The 19,544-nt window shown below is 35.0% G+C and overlaps 1 protein-coding gene across 1 annotated transcript; it reads right to left on the reverse strand.

Moving 5' to 3' along the window:
- Positions 1–6,898: 6,898 nt before the first annotated feature.
- On the reverse strand, positions 6,899–13,678 carry LOC136830459 (uncharacterized). The gene is made up of 4 exons (XM_067089995.1): positions 13,586–13,678; positions 12,956–13,107; positions 9,473–9,672; positions 6,899–8,958 (listed from the first exon to the last, which is right to left on the reverse strand). Exons 1-4 carry the CDS (start codon positions 13,676–13,678, stop codon positions 8,456–8,458), a joined length of 948 nt encoding a protein of 315 aa, XP_066946096.1. The 3' UTR covers positions 6,899–8,455.
- Positions 13,679–19,544: the final 5,866 nt, after the last annotated feature.

Below are 19,544 nucleotides of genomic sequence, written 5' to 3' on the forward strand. Positions count from 1 at the left end.
ATATATATATATATATATATGTATATATATATATATATATATATATATATATATATATATATATATATATATATATATATATATACCTATATTTCCCTCTACAGAGAGCATACATTCCTAATTTGACTTTCGTTTGCACGGCTCAGCCAAGTAATTACATCCTGTGAACGTAATTTAATTTTGCAACAGACTGGTGGAATTGACATTTGTAAATGGGGTCCGAACGTTTCATAAGATAATCTTGCAGGGTATAAGAGAGAGAGAGAGAGAGAGAGAGAGAGAGAGAGAGAGAGAGAGAGAGAGAGAATACAAATAGCAATATGTAAAATATTTACGATGTAGTTATTAATAATATTGTTATTCTTGTCGTAACAGAGGTTTTTGAAATACGCTTTCTTGGACTTATTTCCTACTGTTTCCCTTCTTCTCATGTATGTGACACAGCAGTCGCCTCCTGCGAGAAGGCCTCCCGGGCCCGTCATATTTTGTGTCTTCGCCATTACATCGCCATTCTCTCGTTGTCTGTTGGGCGAAACTGACGGATCCTTACCACGTTTTGTTTGGCCTAAGAGCTTGTTATAGTTATTGCATACCATTGAACACGAAAGCTTTATTTTTTCCCCAAAAATAACCTAATCATTAATCAATTTTTAAATATAATCATAGACTATATGGTGTCAGTTTGATATACAAAATCTGATCTTCAAGGGCCAAAGTTCAAGGTCACAGACCAGGTTATAATTTTATCTAGCTGAAGAAAAATACACACACACACACACACACACACACACACACACATATACATATATATATATATATATATATATATATATATATATATATATATATATATATATATATATATATATATATATATATATATATATATATATATATATATATATATATATATATATATATATATATATATTTATAAATTCGCTGTGATGCGAAAGAAAAAATAAGTGATAGTCAATGATTTCGTATTTGCCATATCCTCCCATCCCGTCGGAATCGAGATTCAAACTCAGACCTCCTTCGCTACCACTGCTCAACCAGGCAAAAATGACAAGACCGTGATAACTTTTATATTGGTCAAAGTGGAAAAACACTGGAAAACAGAATAGAACAGCATAAAAGATAAGTAAGAAGTGCAAAGATGAACAGTGGAATTTTTTTACATGTTAGCGACAACAAATCATACATCGTCTGGGTAGGAGCAAGATAGTTTATTTTAGTAATGCACTAGAAAGAAACATCACTGAGTGTCGCATCCCAGAAGAAATTTTCAGCAAGAACATAAATATTCGTCCATTAATCTAAAAGAAAAAAAATTCTATTTTTAAGAAAGGTACTTGAACTACAAGGTTTCTGGGCTCCCAGAGGATAGCTAAAATTTGACCTATTAGTAATGAGGGTAGGACTCTGTGTACAAAAAAACACCTGTCATATATATATATATATATATATATATATATATATATATATATATATATATATATATATATATATATATATATATATATATATATATATATATATATATATATATATATATATACATACATACATACATACATATATATATATATATATATATATATATATATATATATATATATATATATATATATATATATATATATATATATATATATATATATATATATATATATATATATATATATATATATATATATATATATATATATATATATATATATATATATATATATATATATATATATATATATATATATATATATATATATATATATATATATATATATATATACATATAGATATATATATATACATATAGATATATATATATATATATATATATATATATATATATATATATATATATATATATATATATATATATATATATATATATATATATATATATATATATATATTGATATGTTTAAGACTGAGGCTCGTATCCAGAAATCATACGACGGTTCGTTGTATGCGATCGTCATGGTGTTGCCGTATCCAGAAACCACACGATCATACGCAGGCGTTCGCATTTAACAATGTAATTTTGGAACCATGGTGAAGGAGGCGTCGCATGGGTACCCCCTTGCGATGGCAGAATTGAAAGAATGTAAATTTCAACTCTGCATCAAAATACATTTGCCAAAGTGACTTATCCACAATGTCTATCGAAAATATGAAACAATTTGTGGTAAAAAGACCTGAATAACAGCACAACAAAGGCCGTGAAAAGAATACTTTTAAGAAGTCTTTGGCTGCCGACGACGGATGAATTCGAGCTCATCGTAACAAACAACCGCGATCAGGCATCTGTGTTGGAATTCTTTTTCTTCAAAATAGGGTTCGTTGACATGTTTAGTTTCCTTTTCCATACAGAATAACGTTTTTTTAACTGGTATACATCTAAAAATCTAATGTGTTAGTGTTATATTGGCCAAGAAAGTTGAAATCAGCACAGCCACCGAAGCTCACAGCAGGCTATATGAGATTGCCCAAGCCTTTTTAAAAAAAGTATGAAGCTAATTGCCTATGAGGCTATGATAGTGGCTACTATATGGATTGCCGATGGCTTTCACAGGCAGTGAATTGCCAAATACAAGCCAAGTTGCTGATGCGTGACAGGCTATATAAAATTCTAGTATAGTTGCGGAGAGAAGCATCTCTACTTTCTCCTTGCATTGATATATTTATTAAGGAATTTTCAGTATTTCCTTTAGGCTAATACCTGGATACCAGACCCATCTTAGAATGCTGTTTTCCTTTCGTAGACCCGGGCCTTCACCCTCTGGACCCCCGCCTCACTTAAAAATGCATCCATAAGTAAACTAGAATTTTACCAATTGCCATTCCCTAGCCTAGTGAATATAAAAATATGTTGTGTAGGATGTTATGATGCAGAGAGCAATGTTGGGTGATGTAATTTTAGTGATAGGCATACTTGGAGAAATACTGTACAAACAGCCCATACATGAAGGATGTTACTACTTTTTTTCCATAAAGCTAATTTGGAGGATGTGGAAGTGCATTTTCTTGTCAGGCTAATTTAGAATTCATTATTGATTTTTGGGAGGCCAAAGGTAGATCTCATGGGCTTAGAGCTCATTGCCCACTATTTCTGTGAATGTTTAAGATCAACAGCATTGAATACACATAAGAAAGTGATTGCAAATTTTATTTCTCTTGTTAGGATGACATGTGCAAAAGTATAAAAATTTACCTAATTTATTTTCTTATGATTATAGTTATGAATTGCTTCAGTTTGTCACCCTTCCCATTCCTTAACTCCTTCAAGAGGTGGGGATGATTAGGGACCAGTAGCTGGTGCCTGATTCCAGTATGTAGTTCTGGTCTCGTGAATCAGCTGCTGGTTCAACAAATTTTATTAATCCCATTTATTTCTTTTGTTTTTTTATTCTTACTTCCTTTCTCTTTCTGATACAGTGGCGTAGCCAGACATTTGTCAGGGGGGGCCCCAGCTGGGGGCAAGGCTTCTGATAAGGGTGGGGCAATCACGTTGTCCATTACTAGAAGGTTATGGGCCTCCTCTTAATTAGAATAAAAAAAAGAGTGTAAAACAAACAATTATATACCGGTGTCATTTTAACTATTAATGATTTTAAACATATGACATTATGCATATTAAATAAGCTTTTTACTGTCAGTAGTTATAAAAAAATAATAAATAATATGTAATTACAGTTGATCAAAAGAACTTGGGATTCTTAGGGCAAAATTTTTTTGTTCTGTTTTACCATTTCCTTTATTCATTTTGTTTTTTTATATTTTCATTTTATAATTGATCTCCAGAGGGGGACAAAGGTAGCCACAGCGGGTCAGTCCCCCCCCCCCCCTAGCTACACCACTGTTCTGATATCTGTTTTGGCCTTGCTTTTCACATTCTTATTCTATGTGTTTTATTCTTCCTTTGGGTGCTTGGCTTATAGGCCAAACCTCATGCAGCCTGCCAGAAAATACAGTACCCAATTTGTGGGTCAGCCACAAACTCATATTGCAATTTGGTTTCAGAATGGATGACTACTTGGAAGATCTGCTTGAAATAGAAGAAATTGCAGAATGGGAAGAAATTATCAACAGGCAGAGGCGGCGACACAAAAACCGAATAGATCCTCTTCTGTATTACTCAGAAAAAGAGTTTCAACAACGATACAGACTGTCAAAGGAACTTTTCACTGAATTGTTAGAGAGAATAGAACCTCAGTTACCTAATTCTCTGGACCAAAGAGGTTGGTATACCCAAGGCACTTGTGTATATACTGTATCTGTATGTATTGAACATTAGAAACACTACTTATTCAGCTTTTCCTTCAATTTTTTGTTTCTTAAATGCAGGGAAAACATTCAAATTTCCACTTCATCTTTTAGTGTATGTTCAATATTTTGGTCAAAAGCCAAGCACTGAAAACACTTGACATTTAACACAAGAAAAATTAATAAGCTTAAGAATATGGAAGCGCGAGGTCTACATGGACCCCAGAAGGAGGAAATGGAAAAAAAAAAGAAATAAAAGGGCCTAGAAAAACTATCTGAACCATCAGCCAATGCTTGAAGCTAGACCTGACTGCAAGTCTATATGAATCCGGCACCAGCTTTATACTGGTCCCAAACCCTCCCCCACAGAATGGTTAGGTTAGGTTACCTTACTTTGCTTTCATGCAAAATTGCAGATTAGGGGCATCTAGTCTATTACAATTTCCCTTCAGAATTTCAGCATTTCCTCATTTATTACATCCACTTCAGCTGCCTTTTCAAATTTCAAGCTTCTACTGCCTTTTAAACCTCCCTCCTCTAAACAAGTCTTGCATTTCCAGCATTCTTCCTGTCTCATCTATATAAGTAATCACACCACTTTTAGTATCTTTACAAGGTGTTGATTTTATATTGTAGTTTTTTCTTCCTTTTTATACATACTCTATCCTCTCTTTTTCCTGGGCTGCTTTCCCTATTGGTACCCTTGGGTATATAGCTACTTGCTGCCTAATTGGGGTGACATTGTAGCTAATAATAATACTACTTCTAATAATAATATAATAGTAATAATAATCAGTGAGTTTTACTGGACAATTTTTTTTGTCTTGATCTTCTTTTATAAATTTAACAAACTAATTTCCTTTTTCCAGCTTGAACTGTTTTCCTTCCTACTGTGTTTAGGCAGATACTTTGCTACTTTAGTTATGAAAAGTTTGGTTGATGACAGTAATGATGACGCAATATATTACAATTGTGTTTTTCTTTTATTTCTTTACCAGGACAACGAATTTCTCCACGCAGACAATTTTTGGTAACCTTAAGGTACATGGCCACGGGAAATTTCCAGTTGACATTGGGAGATTGTTCGGATATGGCCCAGAGTAGTGTGTCGAGGTGCCTTACGGATGTTTGCGCTGCTATTGCCACCCTTGCACAAGAATTTATCAAATTCCCAACTCCACAGGATGAAAACAAAATGATGATGGAGTTTTCACAAATAGCTGGAATGCCAGGTGTGATAGGCTGTGTGGATGGTACACATATACCTATAAAGAGTCCAGGAGGTCCTAATGCAGAATTGTACAGGTGCAGAAAAAACTATTTTTCTATAAATGTCATGGTTGTATGTGATGCTTCTTTGAGGTTCACTAATGTAATTGTAAATTGGCCAGGCAGTGCTCATGACTCCAGAATATTTTCAACTTCAAGACTAGCACAGAGCCTAGAGTCGGGCATGTATAGAGGTTTTTTGTTGGGAGACAGTGGTTATCCGTGCCGTTCTTATATAATGACACCATTTCTTGCTCCCAATACACATAAACAAAGACGTTATAATGCTGCGCACATCAAAACTCGCAATCTTATAGAACGTGCCATAGGACTACTTAAAAAAAGGTTTGCAGTGTTATCAGTACCAATGAGAACAAAGTTAAATAATACTAAGAACATAATAATTGCTTGTGCAGTCCTTCATAATTGTGCCATAACACACAGAATACCTTTACAGGATGAGGAAAATATTGAATTGGATGATCCTGATGAACCTGATGTGGGTATCAATGACAGGGGTAACAATATCCAAGGAGCTCAACGTAGAGCCCACATTGTTGACAATTTTTTTTAGGTTTAGATAGATTATGTATTTGTTTTATATTAATTAGGTTTAAAGTATATTTCTCCAAATTTTGTACATCCCAAAAATGCACCTAGGATGATATTGCAGCTGTTTTGCTCAGTTTGGATAGATTATGTATTTGTTTTATATTAATTAGGTTTAAAGTATATTTTTCCAAATTTTGTACATCCCAAAAATGCACCTAGGATGATATTGCAGCTGTTTTGCTCAGTTTGGATAGATTATGTATTTGTTTTATATTAATTAGGTTTAAAGTATATTTTTCCAAATTTTGTACATCCCAAAAATGCACCTAGGATGATATTGCAGCCGTTTTGCTCACAGTGCAAGGAACCTTCAGTTCTGGTGATTTGCACTTTAATAACAATAAATCTATAATCTTATTACTTGCATTATTTAAGAACCCTTTAAGTACTGAATTAAATAAAGTGACAACACGTTAACCCAAGAATGTTTTTATCAGAGAGCTAGCAGCTATATGTGCTAAGTAAATTGTACCCAATACCAAGAAAATGAAAATACACTTCTTATTGACTTAATGAAATATGAAGGTATAACTTACATGTTTGCCTTTAAAAAGTAACACTAATGGATTTATTTATTTTATTTTTGGTTCACTGTGAAAAAAAAATTCAATGGCAAAAGCAATCTAGGGTTAAAAAGAGGTAAATCATTCTAGATTACTAGAATTGACTGAAAGGACAAAGGATATATAAATATTTTTTACATAAAAGATTTATTCAGGAACTCTTACCATAGTTGTCAATCTGACACCCTGAGAAAGACATGACTTTTGTACTTGCAATATGAAAATGGTGATGAAGAAATTTGAATACAACTGGTCCTGTGGTTCAGGTTAAATCATAACACCATTATTTAGACCTTTACGTACGATGATTAATATAAATTATTCAGAAACATTGGTTTAAGAATTATATCATAATGGGCCGTCAACGCAAGAGCCAGTGTCCCGCAGAAGGCGAGGGCATCTTTAAGTAAGTATTTCATAAAAATATGGCCGAAGTAACTAGAGAGCCATTAAAATATTATACTATCCCTCTTAAGTTCTAGAACACTGATCAATTGGTAAATTATCCTGTTAATACATATTATCCCTATATCACAGCATAGTTGTCAATTTCGAAGTAAACCTTATAATGTATGATACTCAATACCTAATTTCACTTAACATCAGATTCATTAAAGCACTATCATATAATACCTAATATCAAGATGCAAATGGACATATTAAATCTATGTAACAGCATACAAACTAAGATATGAATATTTGAAGGTATACATTGCACTGTTTGGTATCAATTAAATAACTTACACATAAGAGCACCTGATTCATGAGAGCACCTTCACATACCATAGGTATAAAATAAAATATATACTAACACTACATCACAGACAAGAAAATATGAAATGGTGGGGTTGGTTTGGTTTATGGAATTTAGGCATAATGCCAAGCACTGGGGCAACCGTGGCCATTCAGAATTAAAGAAATGATGAAGTGAAGTGAACGCTGACCTTATGATGACACCTGCATTTAACAAACACACCTATCAGTGGAGCCATTTTTCTCTCCTAAAAGCATTGCAACATTCCAATGGAATGGAAGAGTGCATGCTTGGCCACAGGGCCAAAATATGTAATGAAAACATGAAAGTAAAGAGTGCTGAATGGTATCTACTGTAATTCTGCACCAAAGTTCACAAAGGGAGGAACATCTTATTAGTAAGAAGACCTTCCTTCACATGTCTAATCGTTAACAGCAGGTGCATCAAATACAGAACATAATAACCCAACATCATAGCATGCAAACTGCCAAATGCCAATTATAAAACAAAACTGTAATGAAGACTGTAGCATTTTCACCTAGATATTTGCCTGCTAAGAACGTGAAACCGTAAAAGACATTTCCAGAGGCATGTTATGTGTGATAAATAAATGTGATTGTACAGCAGTGCACTTCAGTAAACACCCACTGAAAATGAAAAATTTTGAAATTATAACCACCGTTTTATGCCAAAATAACTGTGGCTATTTATGGCATCAATAATGTAGAGCAGGTCAACTGAAATATCATAAGGTTCTAAATATACTATTGTGTTTCATAATCACTGACACTACTCAAAGGCATAGAATACCATCACAGAAATGAACATTACATTTTTTTTTCTTCCACCAATGCACCTTAATTTACAAAATTCTGGGAGGCACTGGAGAAACGCAACGTGATCTATGGAAATAACATCTACTGTAACCCTAGCAATAAAGCTAAATTTCATAAACCCACCAACAACCAATACATAGTTTACAAAGTTATTCATACGAGTTGCGCATTGCTTCATAGGCAGAATTCCCACTGTTAAGAAAAGCATTTAAGTTATCAAACACAGTCATTGCTGATGAGCGCATTTCATCCACAAATTTATTCATATTATTAATTAATTTTACCTTTAATTCATGCTCTTTTTTGGCCATTATATGTCGCTCCTTTTCATTTTCCATTCTGAGAAGATGCAGTTCTTCCTGTCTTTCCCTACATTTGATGTAGGCATCGTCTAACTTAGATTTTTTGGTTGAAGAATGTGCTTCATCTATGGGTGTAGAAGACCGAGGTATTGGGGATACATCCCGTGATGTGTTTGGTGAAGGTCTGCCTGGAGTTACAATAGGTGTTGAAGGACGGGAAGTTTCAGGGGAAACTATGGGTTTAAAAATTAAGTGCTCAATTGATCTTGATGGTATTGTAGAGGTAGCATCATTAGATGAAACACCACTTTCTACCTGTGCTGGGGTTGAAGGCAGTGGCTCCGTAATACCTGAAAATATTAAGTAAATAAATAAATAATTGATCTACTGCACCTTAGATGTAAATCCCTTCTGCAGCACACACACACACACATATATATATTTGTCTGAATTGGATAATTCATTAATTACACCATCTTCTAGCATAGTATTGCTTCTAGGCTTAAATATGTGCAAAACAGTGAAAGATGCTAAGCTATAAAATCTTTTGGGCACTGAATAGTATTTAAGAGGCCTACCCGTGATTTTAAAAAGCTTTACTGAAATCTGGCAAATCAACAAATTCACATGTCCCTCCAACCAAGCGTTCACACTTCTGAACTGAGTATACAAGTGCTGGAACCTTTAGGGTCACACAGCATCAAAATGTTATCTTAAACACAGCCATCAATAATAAAAACATAACCATTTTGCTTTCCCCAAAGGCATTACAAACTTTCCTGACAGGAAGAGTGTAATGGCCATCAAAAAGTTGAAGGTTCACTATTTTATAAATTTCATTCTTGAAAACATCAGAGTACTTACTTATTCTAACATCATGTATGGTCTCTCCTGTTTCATCAACTGGATGAAATGTTTCAATCACATCCTTGTCCATTGTCAATTCTTCTGTCATAAGTGATGCAGCTATGACAAACTCTTCAGAAGGCTTTCGAAGATCTGGTGGAGGACCACCACCAGTTCTGCATAACTTCTTCTTGGTGGCAGCATCTTCCTGCTTCACTCTAGTAAAAAAAAAAATTAGAATAAAAATGTTGTCCCATTGGCTTTCTAATTTATTCTAACGACTATGACTTTAAAAACAGATTGTAATGAAATTTCAAAATATAACAAAAAACCTACCGTCATGTGTACTTCTCTTCCACCTCCAGAATAATGAGTTAAAACATGTCGCATGATTAAATTCATAAGAAATGTCATTTGAGCATTTACACAAATATTAAGGTGACCTTTGTGTGGCAGGAAAAGTGGCTGCACATTATAAAGCATAATAATGTCACCTAAGCTAATATAGCCTAGCCTAAGCAGTTCACATAGCACTTTCGACAATCACCATCAAAGAACATGGATTCACCTGTCTTGAAACTTGGACGATTTATGTGGAAGAGTACTAAGACTCCTTGGTTTTTTTTACAGGGGAAACTTGAAAAGAATTTGTTGATGCTTTCACGCTAATTGACTGATTCTTCGCTTTATGACTTCTCGGTTCTTGATAAAATCAACCTCTGCGTATTATACCAGAAAACTTTTACCAGTAATTCACCGAACAAGAGAATGAATATTAGTCAGTGTATTATGTAGTGCAAAAAAGAAAAATTGTTTACTGTTTTTTCCTAAGGTCCCACTCCAACGAGGGCGCTCTGCGAACCCTGCAAACTCAACTCGTCACATACATAATAATGCAAACATATTTTCGGATTCTTTTATATACTGGATTGTGTACTCCCTATTAATTGTCAAATCCTTTGCGTAGAAAAGCCAAGTCTATTTTTTTTTTTTCTTGAACGACTTGATATTTTCAGTCTTCCTGACCCCAAGTACGAGCTTACTGTATAGAGTCTTGGAACGGCAGATTTCGAGTTTCTAAAGCCTACTTTTGAATTGCATTTTGGCTTAAATAACTTGAGTCCATCTGTACCGAGCCATGACAGCTTGATGAATCATTTCACATATTTTACACATTATTCCAGCTTTGATGGAGAACCAGTGCAACTGAACTCAAACAATACAGGCTAAGTCCCGTCATGCGGTGAAGCACCCTTTATTAGTCTTGGCGCTCTATTTAGTATTTAGTTGCATCTTAGGCAGAGTATTTTCTGCAGTTGCTCACCCAGTTTACGACACAATTAATCAAAATATTTTAATGGAACATTCTCCAATACATTGTTTTAACAAAGGAAATATTTCTAAGATGGTGTGCAGTAACCCTTAAAACATTTTTAATTTGAGCACTAACTGACAAATAACAGTCTGTAGTAGCACACCTAAGTCCCGTAGTTTGTCAGCGATCGAAACTATATATCTATTTATATTACCAACATGAACTCGGTTTTATTTTCATTTAATTTCAACTGCATAAATGTCATCAATTAATTACACTGGTGATGACATCATTTATTTTCTCGTTTGTATCGTTAATATTGTTTTTGTAAAACAACATTGAATGTCATCTGCAAATAGCTTGAACTTTACCCCTGTGTTCCTGTAGCATGTTTCATAATACAAGACGAAATTGGACCTAATACACAGCCTTGAGGTGCTCCTCTTCTAAATGTTTCATAGGGTGAGTTCCCTATTTGTACACCGAATTTTCTGTCTAGGAGGTAGCTTTTCAAATACTCAAAATCGTCTTTAGTAACATAATTTATTTACATATTCGTTCCCTTCTTCTTCTTCTTCTTTCCCTGAACCATGCTGCATTGCGTAGAGTTGATTTTATTTTATTTTATATTTACTTTTAAGAGAATTCCATGTACTAATTACTTATATATACAGATTTTTTACCTAACTTTCCCTGTCACCTCTCTCCAGAAGCGAAGCCATTGACAAATCTGTTACAATGAGGCTGATTTTCTTTCCATTCACTTCTTTGTGGGGAAAGGCTTCTGTAATTATTTTCGACATTCACTCCAGTACTGAAACGACAACAGTGATAAACCAGGTCATACGCTATTTGGAAAAGGTTTTATTTAAATACCTTGTTGTTTTTAATACCTAAATGGATTAAACTTGATCTGTTACTTTTTATAAGTTGTAACAACCACTCATAGTGACAGCAGCTGGGGTGATCACCTCTCGCGAATACCATGCGGCTCACAGGAGGGACAAGATGGACTGAATGCTGACAGACCTCAAGTTGTCATGGGATCCTCATTTGAAAACAGTAATCCGTCTTTGTACTGCTACTTACGGAAACAGAAAAAATCATGTGCCAGATTATTAGTAAATTCGGTTTCACGAATTCAGCCCAGCCCTCCTTTTATGCTCGTATTTTATCAGTAAGCCTGCGGAATAGTCGTAATACAGAGCCACCATACTCAGACTTTCTCGATTTTATTTCAAACATTTCCGTTGTTTAATTAGAAATGGCAAGGACGGGCATACCCATAAGAGCCGAAATTTAGGTCTCTGAATTTCATCTATGACCTTATGGACTGGAATCAGATAATCATATCAGAGGTTTAATCAACCTATCCACATTTTTAAAGATCACATTTACGACCATGAAAAAGCAATTTTCTTCGTGAATGCAGATTCCGTGGACAGATCAGTGGTCAGAAGCCTTGAATGCTGAAGTGGATCCTATCTATGCATCTGAGTCGTCGGCGGGTTTGAATGTCTGATGGACGTCAGCGGCTGTAAAAGGGAACATTGTCCATACTGAAAAAGGCTCCGAATATCACAGTCAAAAACACATTCTCTCCCTTTTATCGAGGGACTCCGCAACGGCCTGGTGGCTGTCACTTTGGCTCAAAGGAAAACTGGAGTTCAGGGTGTATATATATATATATATATATATATATCTCTATATATATATATATATATATATATATATATATATATATATATATATACTATATATATATATATATATACATTACTGGACTCAGTTTTGATGAGAATTTACGCACAAAATGATAATTGATGCTGCCACGAGACCAAGGGAGTCCAGTTGTAAACAAAAAGGGAGTTAATGAAGACTTACCTCAGAATTTTCCTGGAGTTATAATTTAAGGTGGAAGGTCGCCATATTGGAATTTAGAATTCTTTTCCAATTTACAGGGTTTAATAGGAAACTTATGGAAATTAACATTAATAAATTAACAGTTAGACACCATGCGACATGATCGCCAGGACAGATTCAAAATAGGCACAATAACGATAATGACATGAATTGGCAAACAAATGAGTGGATAAACGGGGCCAATCTGCATTAATCAGGTCAGTGATACTAATTACATTCAGTTTGCAATCATCAGTCAATAATAGAGATCGCCTTCAATCTGCCTGACTACATGGACTATGTGCCTGATGGGGTTCAGGATGGAGGAATTACTTCGCAAAATGGTTGGCACAACGGAACTATAACTACGACCAGGCAATGCGGTGGCAGGTGGGTATGGAAACATGGAATTTTGCGAGTCGTACCATGTATCGTCCTGAAATAGACGGTTTTGCGTTAGCCCTTCTCTTTGAGGAAATGAATCTTCCCTGCAGATTACACAACACTTTCTTAAACACAACACATAAATTATCCTGGAAGGTGCTTTTGATGAAAGCCCGTGAATAGGATCTGCGTCGCGGGTGCGCTAACAATGGAAACGTAACTGTACGCGCCCAAAGTTAACTACCGCTTGGTTAATTTACTTAACTGCTAGAATAGCCCTTAGATTGCACTGGTGGAGGGATAAATGCTGGTTTATCGGGATCCTTACTCGATTTTCTTAATCAAATTTGCATGATTTTTTTCACATATAATTATGACGATTCACGTTAGATACAATTCTATATTCCATTGTAGAATTTCCTTATTAGAATTAAACTAATGAAAGATAACTAATTTGAAAGCATACATCCACAAAGGCCATTATAATATGTAGCGTGCAAAGAAGCATTTAGTCCGCCAGTGATCCATACCTTCCAACGAGAGTGACTAGACAAGTGAGTGTCAGCAGGATATACCAAGAACGGCCAAACAGAATTTAATGGAACGTAGCAGACATATTTCATGGCAATAAATCAACTTCTCCGCGTAGATTTCCCAAAGTCAGTCATCTAGAAAATAAAAATTGCTTTTATTAATGTATCTGCCGAGTTTTTTCAGACCCTGTTCATCCGTTCTTGAAATATACTGCTTGCACATACACGCTGGAAATATAACATCTTTCAACTTCATTTACTGATGTACTTACTAAGATGGTTTGCCTTATAAGGTTATATATATCAACCGAAAATAAATCATTAAAAATCTGCACTTTGCCATTTAAAAATTGTGTTACTGCATTAAAATGTCTTTAGCTCATATAGGTCATAACAGAAAATGCGCCAAAGTTTCTTCGGCGCAATTAAGTTTTCTATACAACCGCTACAGCGTATAATCAAGGCCACCGAAAATGGCTCTATCTTTCGGCAGTCACGGTATAATGCTGTATGAGCCGCGGCCGGTGAAACTTTAACCATTGCCCGGTGGTGGCCTATCCTAAATCGTTGCCAGAATCACGATCACGGTTAACTTTTACCTTAAATAAAATAAAAACTACCGAAGCTAGAGGGCTGTAATTGGTATGTTTGATGATTGGAGGGTAGATGATCAACATACCAATTTGCAGCCCTCTAGCCTCAGTAGTTTTTAAGATCTGAGGGCAGACAGAAAAAGTGTGGACGACAGACAAATAGCCATCTCAATAGTTTTCTTTTACAGAAAACTAAATAAGCTAAAGCCGACATTAATCATCATTGAGTGGCGCAGTCAAGAGATCATTGCTCTATCATTTCATGGATTCCAGCTAATGTTTACTAACGATCCTTTCTGCTGTAATTTCTATTTCTTTCCCAAAGGGAATATTAATAGGTAACAAAGAATTGTCGCATTTTTTTCTCAAGCGTTATAATTTAGAGATGCCATGATTGCTCTTAATTATATCTTCCTCTATTTCGTTTCCTATCGTTCCCTCCATTATATTTTTCCTTGTTTCTTCCTTTATATTTGTGCTTAATTTCAAATTTTTGCTCAGCTTATTCTTTTCATATTATGATTCTACTAATCTTTTTAATTTATTAAACCTGCTTAACAGGAATAAAAGCTTTATCAAGAACCTTATGAAGGATGACAATAAATACAAGCATCATTTGCTTCATATGCAACTCCTCCCCCTGAACTTCATTTTTCCTTTGAGCTAAATTGTCAGCCATCAAGCCATTGTGAGTCCCAGGATAGCAGACAGCAGAGAGAGAGAGAGAGAGAGAGAGAGAGAGAGAGACAGAGAGAGAGAGAGAGAGAGAGAGAGAGAGAGAGAGCTTTTGAATCTGACATTGGGAGCCCAACATCCTCCTCCGTAAATGAAGTGGGAATGGAGTAACAGAATTTCATGAAACTTGGTAACTGAATCTATAGAAACTTGAGATTTACCTTGGGAGGGAATTGACAGAGATGATGATTTCTTGCAATTGATGAGCTATGCCAGGTTTCATCACATTATGTTCCCATTCTCGATTCACTGCTAACAGTCAGATGACCTAAACCCAGACCACCGACAACTCACAGAAATGTTCAAGTTATCAGCGGATTAAAAGCTTTCCTGCAGCTACGTACTGCAACGCCCTTGTTTTATCTGTTTTATTCTCAAAAGAGAAAAATAATCTCAGACACGTTTATCTAAACTCGGTCATTATAACTAATCACATATTTAAAATCTACATGTGAAAGGTAAAAGAAACAATGTAGCGTAGCAGAGGCGGAATGAATCAAATAGACTTGAGCGTAGCCTGCTGGGGTTAGGAAAATTGAATTCTCCCGAGCAAGAGGTGCAACATTTCTCAGCGTATGAGGCATCCAGTGGAGCGAAACGAACCTTTAACAATATGCATTGAAGTATTTCGCTTTCGCTTTTCTTTATAAAAACCAAATAGATTAAGTTATGTAGTGTTGCAAGCATATTAGGAATTGACTTTCTATTCACTTATTTTATTGTATTTAAATATGCTACGAAAACAACATTGCCATTGGTCTTAGGTGCTTTACATTTATTTGAACCGTTAATTCCTTTTACCTCTTGGTTTTCTGATCACTTTTATCAAAGCTTTGCTTTTCCAATGCTGACTAATCAAAATTTTTCCTATTTATTTCACGAGTGAATTTCTCTCATTTCGCTTCATCGTTGCGCATATTTTCAATCTTGCTTTGGCATATCCATTAATCGTTTCAGTAATTTCACAAGTACTCTACGTTACTTTAGATAATTCATTTATCTACCTTATTTTGGTAATGAGTATCTAATTCTTTTGTGAAGAAAAAAGCAAACAACAGCAAATAGTTGTCATTCTTTTACTATAAACCTATTTACGAAGGCTAAGTAACCACAAACCTGCAGCGAGCCGTAGCTGATAGTTGGTGAAAAAGAATTCATTACTACGTCAATTGAAAGACCTAGTTTCGAAATGTTTGTTTTCTAACATGTGGAAAGAGTATAAGTCTTAGAAACTTCATTATTTCCTTATCTGTTATCTTCGCCACGGCGATGTTGTCCCCGGTCTGACTTTGACTAAAGTTAGTGAAATATCTTTCAAAAATTTTTTATTTTTTCTCATTAATCGGATATTATAAAGTTAAAAATGGAGCTAAGCTATTAGTGGTCCAACTCATTACCCGTCCTGATTGATCTTTCTCCTATCCGCGGATCAGGGGTTGATTGCCCATGGAACTTCTCCTCCTAGAGACCTCTGGTTAATGCCTTTGGGACCGAAAGAGGCTGGAACGACAACATTGTTAGCACCCTATGAGCAGTAATGCTTGAGGGAACTTTCATGATCATATTCTAGCCTTTTTTTTTTTTTTTCACCTTACTTGAAACGATGGTGAAACTGACGCTCACATTCTAATGTAAGCATGACATGCATGTACCCTTTCTTGCATAACCAGGAAGAATAATTTCAGGTAAAATGAATAGCTCAGTAATACCAAAAATGATAAAAATAGATAAAAAACAATAAAAATAAATAAATTGCACTCTTAAAAATGATGTGAAAATGACTGGAGTAAAAACGCTTATAATTAGAATCTAAATTTTTCGTTATTTTTCGCGCCCACTTGCTGTTGAGTAACAGAAAATGTGACAAACTGCGTCTGAATGTCGAACATTATTCGGAAGAAATCTCGGATTCACAGTAAAAGCCTCTTCTCACACAACTGAAATTCTGAAATGTGCTCACATTTTATACACTCACACAGTAGTATGCATTCAGCCCTTTTTCTACATATTTTGTCTGAATATGATGACGGCATTACATTTCATTACTTATTAATTTTCAATGGTGTCTTGTGAGTTTTTGTTTGTTCAGGAATTCTACTCCATCTGTCACTGAGAACTATTTTTGGGAATATGAGAGCAGGTTACCTTTAGGAGTGTTTAAATGATAATTGTTCTCGAAGAAGGTGGTCTAAAAAAAATTAAAATCATAAGAATAAGAAAAAAAATTTGCCATACTTTTCGCAGAAAACACATCCTTCGTAAGATTTAGCCGCAGAATGAGCAAGTTGTACAAATTTCTTCACAATATTTATCCAGACATAAGATATCGAAGTATTCATGATGCATAGACAAATGATGAAATGTTTGTTTTGTGAAAAAAAAAATGCATTTTGAGTTTGAACTATTGGAAGCTAAAAGCATTTCCGAAGTCGATGACTTGTTGTTTCATCGTTAGTTTACAATAAGTGAATCAAAACAGGCGTATTACGAGTCTGATTCTTTCTTTCGCCTACATATTTTGCAGTATGAAACAACACGTTGGACCGGATCTTCTTTGGCTCCTCTGCCGGCTGTGATGCGGCTTATTGCAATTTCGCAGAGGTCACAGCTTCAGAGGCAAGGTCTCTGTCATCTCTCTCTGTGCTCCATCGCAACTCTCTCATTCCGACGATAACAAGGTGAGTGTTCTTATGCCTGAAATAACTCTGAGAAGCGACAGTCGTTGCTGAAAGACGGTACACGCTGCACGAAACAATAGTGGAAGGATTATTTCATATGGCAGAAAATTTATCTGATTTGCGATTATTCTTGGTTCCAGAATCTATTAATTCTTTCATTATTGTTAAGAAGTAGCGTTTCTCTCTCATTCTGCTTCAAGTTTCAGTGTATAAGATTTTCTCATCAATCAAGTCATGCTGTTGTCTTATGCCACAATTTTGTCAGGGCTTCATACCCAGTACCCATTTTCTATTTACCTGGATATTATATTGATCTCAGATCGTTGAAGGTGTCTTTGACCATTTCATTGTGATTGTTGCTTAATTATTTTTGTCACGCTTTTTTATATAAAAAAAGTATGTTCAAGGTAAGAATAAAGTTAGTTGCGATGCAACAGTGAAGACTGATAATGCGATCTGCATCTCTTTGACTGAGGGCGTTAAATTTTGTTTCCTCTTTGAAAGGCAATCATCTTCTGCTTCGAAATGACATAGAGTATTGGCGGTTTTTTCGATTACCTCCACTTTCTGAGTTTCATGACTCAACCCCACTTTTTTTTTTTTTTTTTTTTAGCAATTTCCATGTCTCTGTTCATAATCTTACCATAGCCACCTCACCCAACCCACACCCCACCTCTTCTCTCTCAAGGAGAGAAAATCTATTTGCTTCTACTTTGTCAGTCAAGATTTAGTCCGACTTAAACACGAAAGGGAAGAATCTCGACGGGGATTTTTCGCTGCTATTTTGAACTTTCACGTCGATTCCCTTCTACTGGATTTACCTCTTATTATTTTGTATCTCTTCCTGTTTTATCTGGCATTTCTGTTTTCAAATAAGTAAAATTACTGAGCACAAATACGTTAAACGTTCATCGGTTAAAATGATTTAGCTTTGTTAATTTTCTTTTTTTTTTCCGGTGTGGAGACAGCTGAAAGCAGGAAGCTGGTATCTTGAAAAAGTTTATGAGTTATGCTCCAATACTGGAAACAACAGTTTCAGAATCCGATATCTGAGTCCATTATAGTTCTAGGCCAATGTTAGATTTAAATACAAAGCCACAGAATATTACTTTCTAACTTTCCTCTTTACTGAATACAAGAACTTCAAAAATATAGATATTTGAATTAAAGATCTGATCTGTTTTCCGTTCAGTGAGTAAAAATATGTAAAATTAATTGCTTCTCGAACATAAATATTAAGCATATAAAACGGCTTAAATGATCTTTTTTCACATGAGGAATCTCTTTTGATCAAACGAAAAGGAATTATACAAATCCTGATGGTTGTACAAAAGCAAGTTAGATATTCATCAACGATAATTTCATGTGAAAGGAAATAGAAAAAAAAAGAGGAATGAATGCGAGAATCACAGCAACTTAGCGCAAGGGAGCTGCACCAGAGAAAGAATACAACAAAAGGGACAACAAAGGAGAGAGACCGGTGAAATACTGCAGTCACTTCAAGAAAAACCGAGCCTCGCTAAATATCTTTGTAACTTCAAATGCATTCCCATTATGGAGGAACAAATGTACGCTAAGGATAATCTGGGCATTTCTAAAGAACACAGAACGATACAAAAAAGAAAAAGAATACAAACAAGAGCACGGATGTTAATATAGGCTTGTCATCCGAATGTTGACACTGCTTTATTTGTCATAAGTTCCACGTAAGTACATCATAACGTTTTGTAGGGGAATTTCTTTTGCTGGATTTTTTAAAGGACTGGTTTGAATGCGCAGTTTTAGTCTGTTTTTTTGTACACCTCTGCTTAACATGGAATTCTAAAGCGAAGGGTGCAAGCAGGTGTCTTAATATTTTCAACTTAATTGCATACATATTCACAAATGGAATAGTGCCGGCATAAGGTCAGCTCAAAGCAAAGCAATCAATAAACGACCATTGCAGATAGT

Source organism: Macrobrachium rosenbergii, chromosome 46 (assembly GCF_040412425.1).
Source record: "Macrobrachium rosenbergii isolate ZJJX-2024 chromosome 46, ASM4041242v1, whole genome shotgun sequence".
In the NCBI taxonomy this organism is placed as follows: Eukaryota; Metazoa; Arthropoda; class Malacostraca; order Decapoda; family Palaemonidae; genus Macrobrachium; species Macrobrachium rosenbergii.

Coding starts and splice junctions, on each gene's coding strand:
- LOC136830459 (XM_067089995.1), bottom strand. CDS start 13,678: ATGAAATATGTCTGCTACGTTCCATTAAATTCTGTTTGGCCGTTCTTG. Junction 13,108..13,585: donor CTAGTCACTCTCGTTGGAAG/GTATGGATCACT, acceptor CGTCTATTTCAG/GACGATACATGGTACGACTC. Junction 9,673..12,955: donor CACATAGTCCATGTAGTCAG/GCAGATTGAAGG, acceptor TTTTTTTACTAG/AGTGAAGCAGGAAGATGCTG.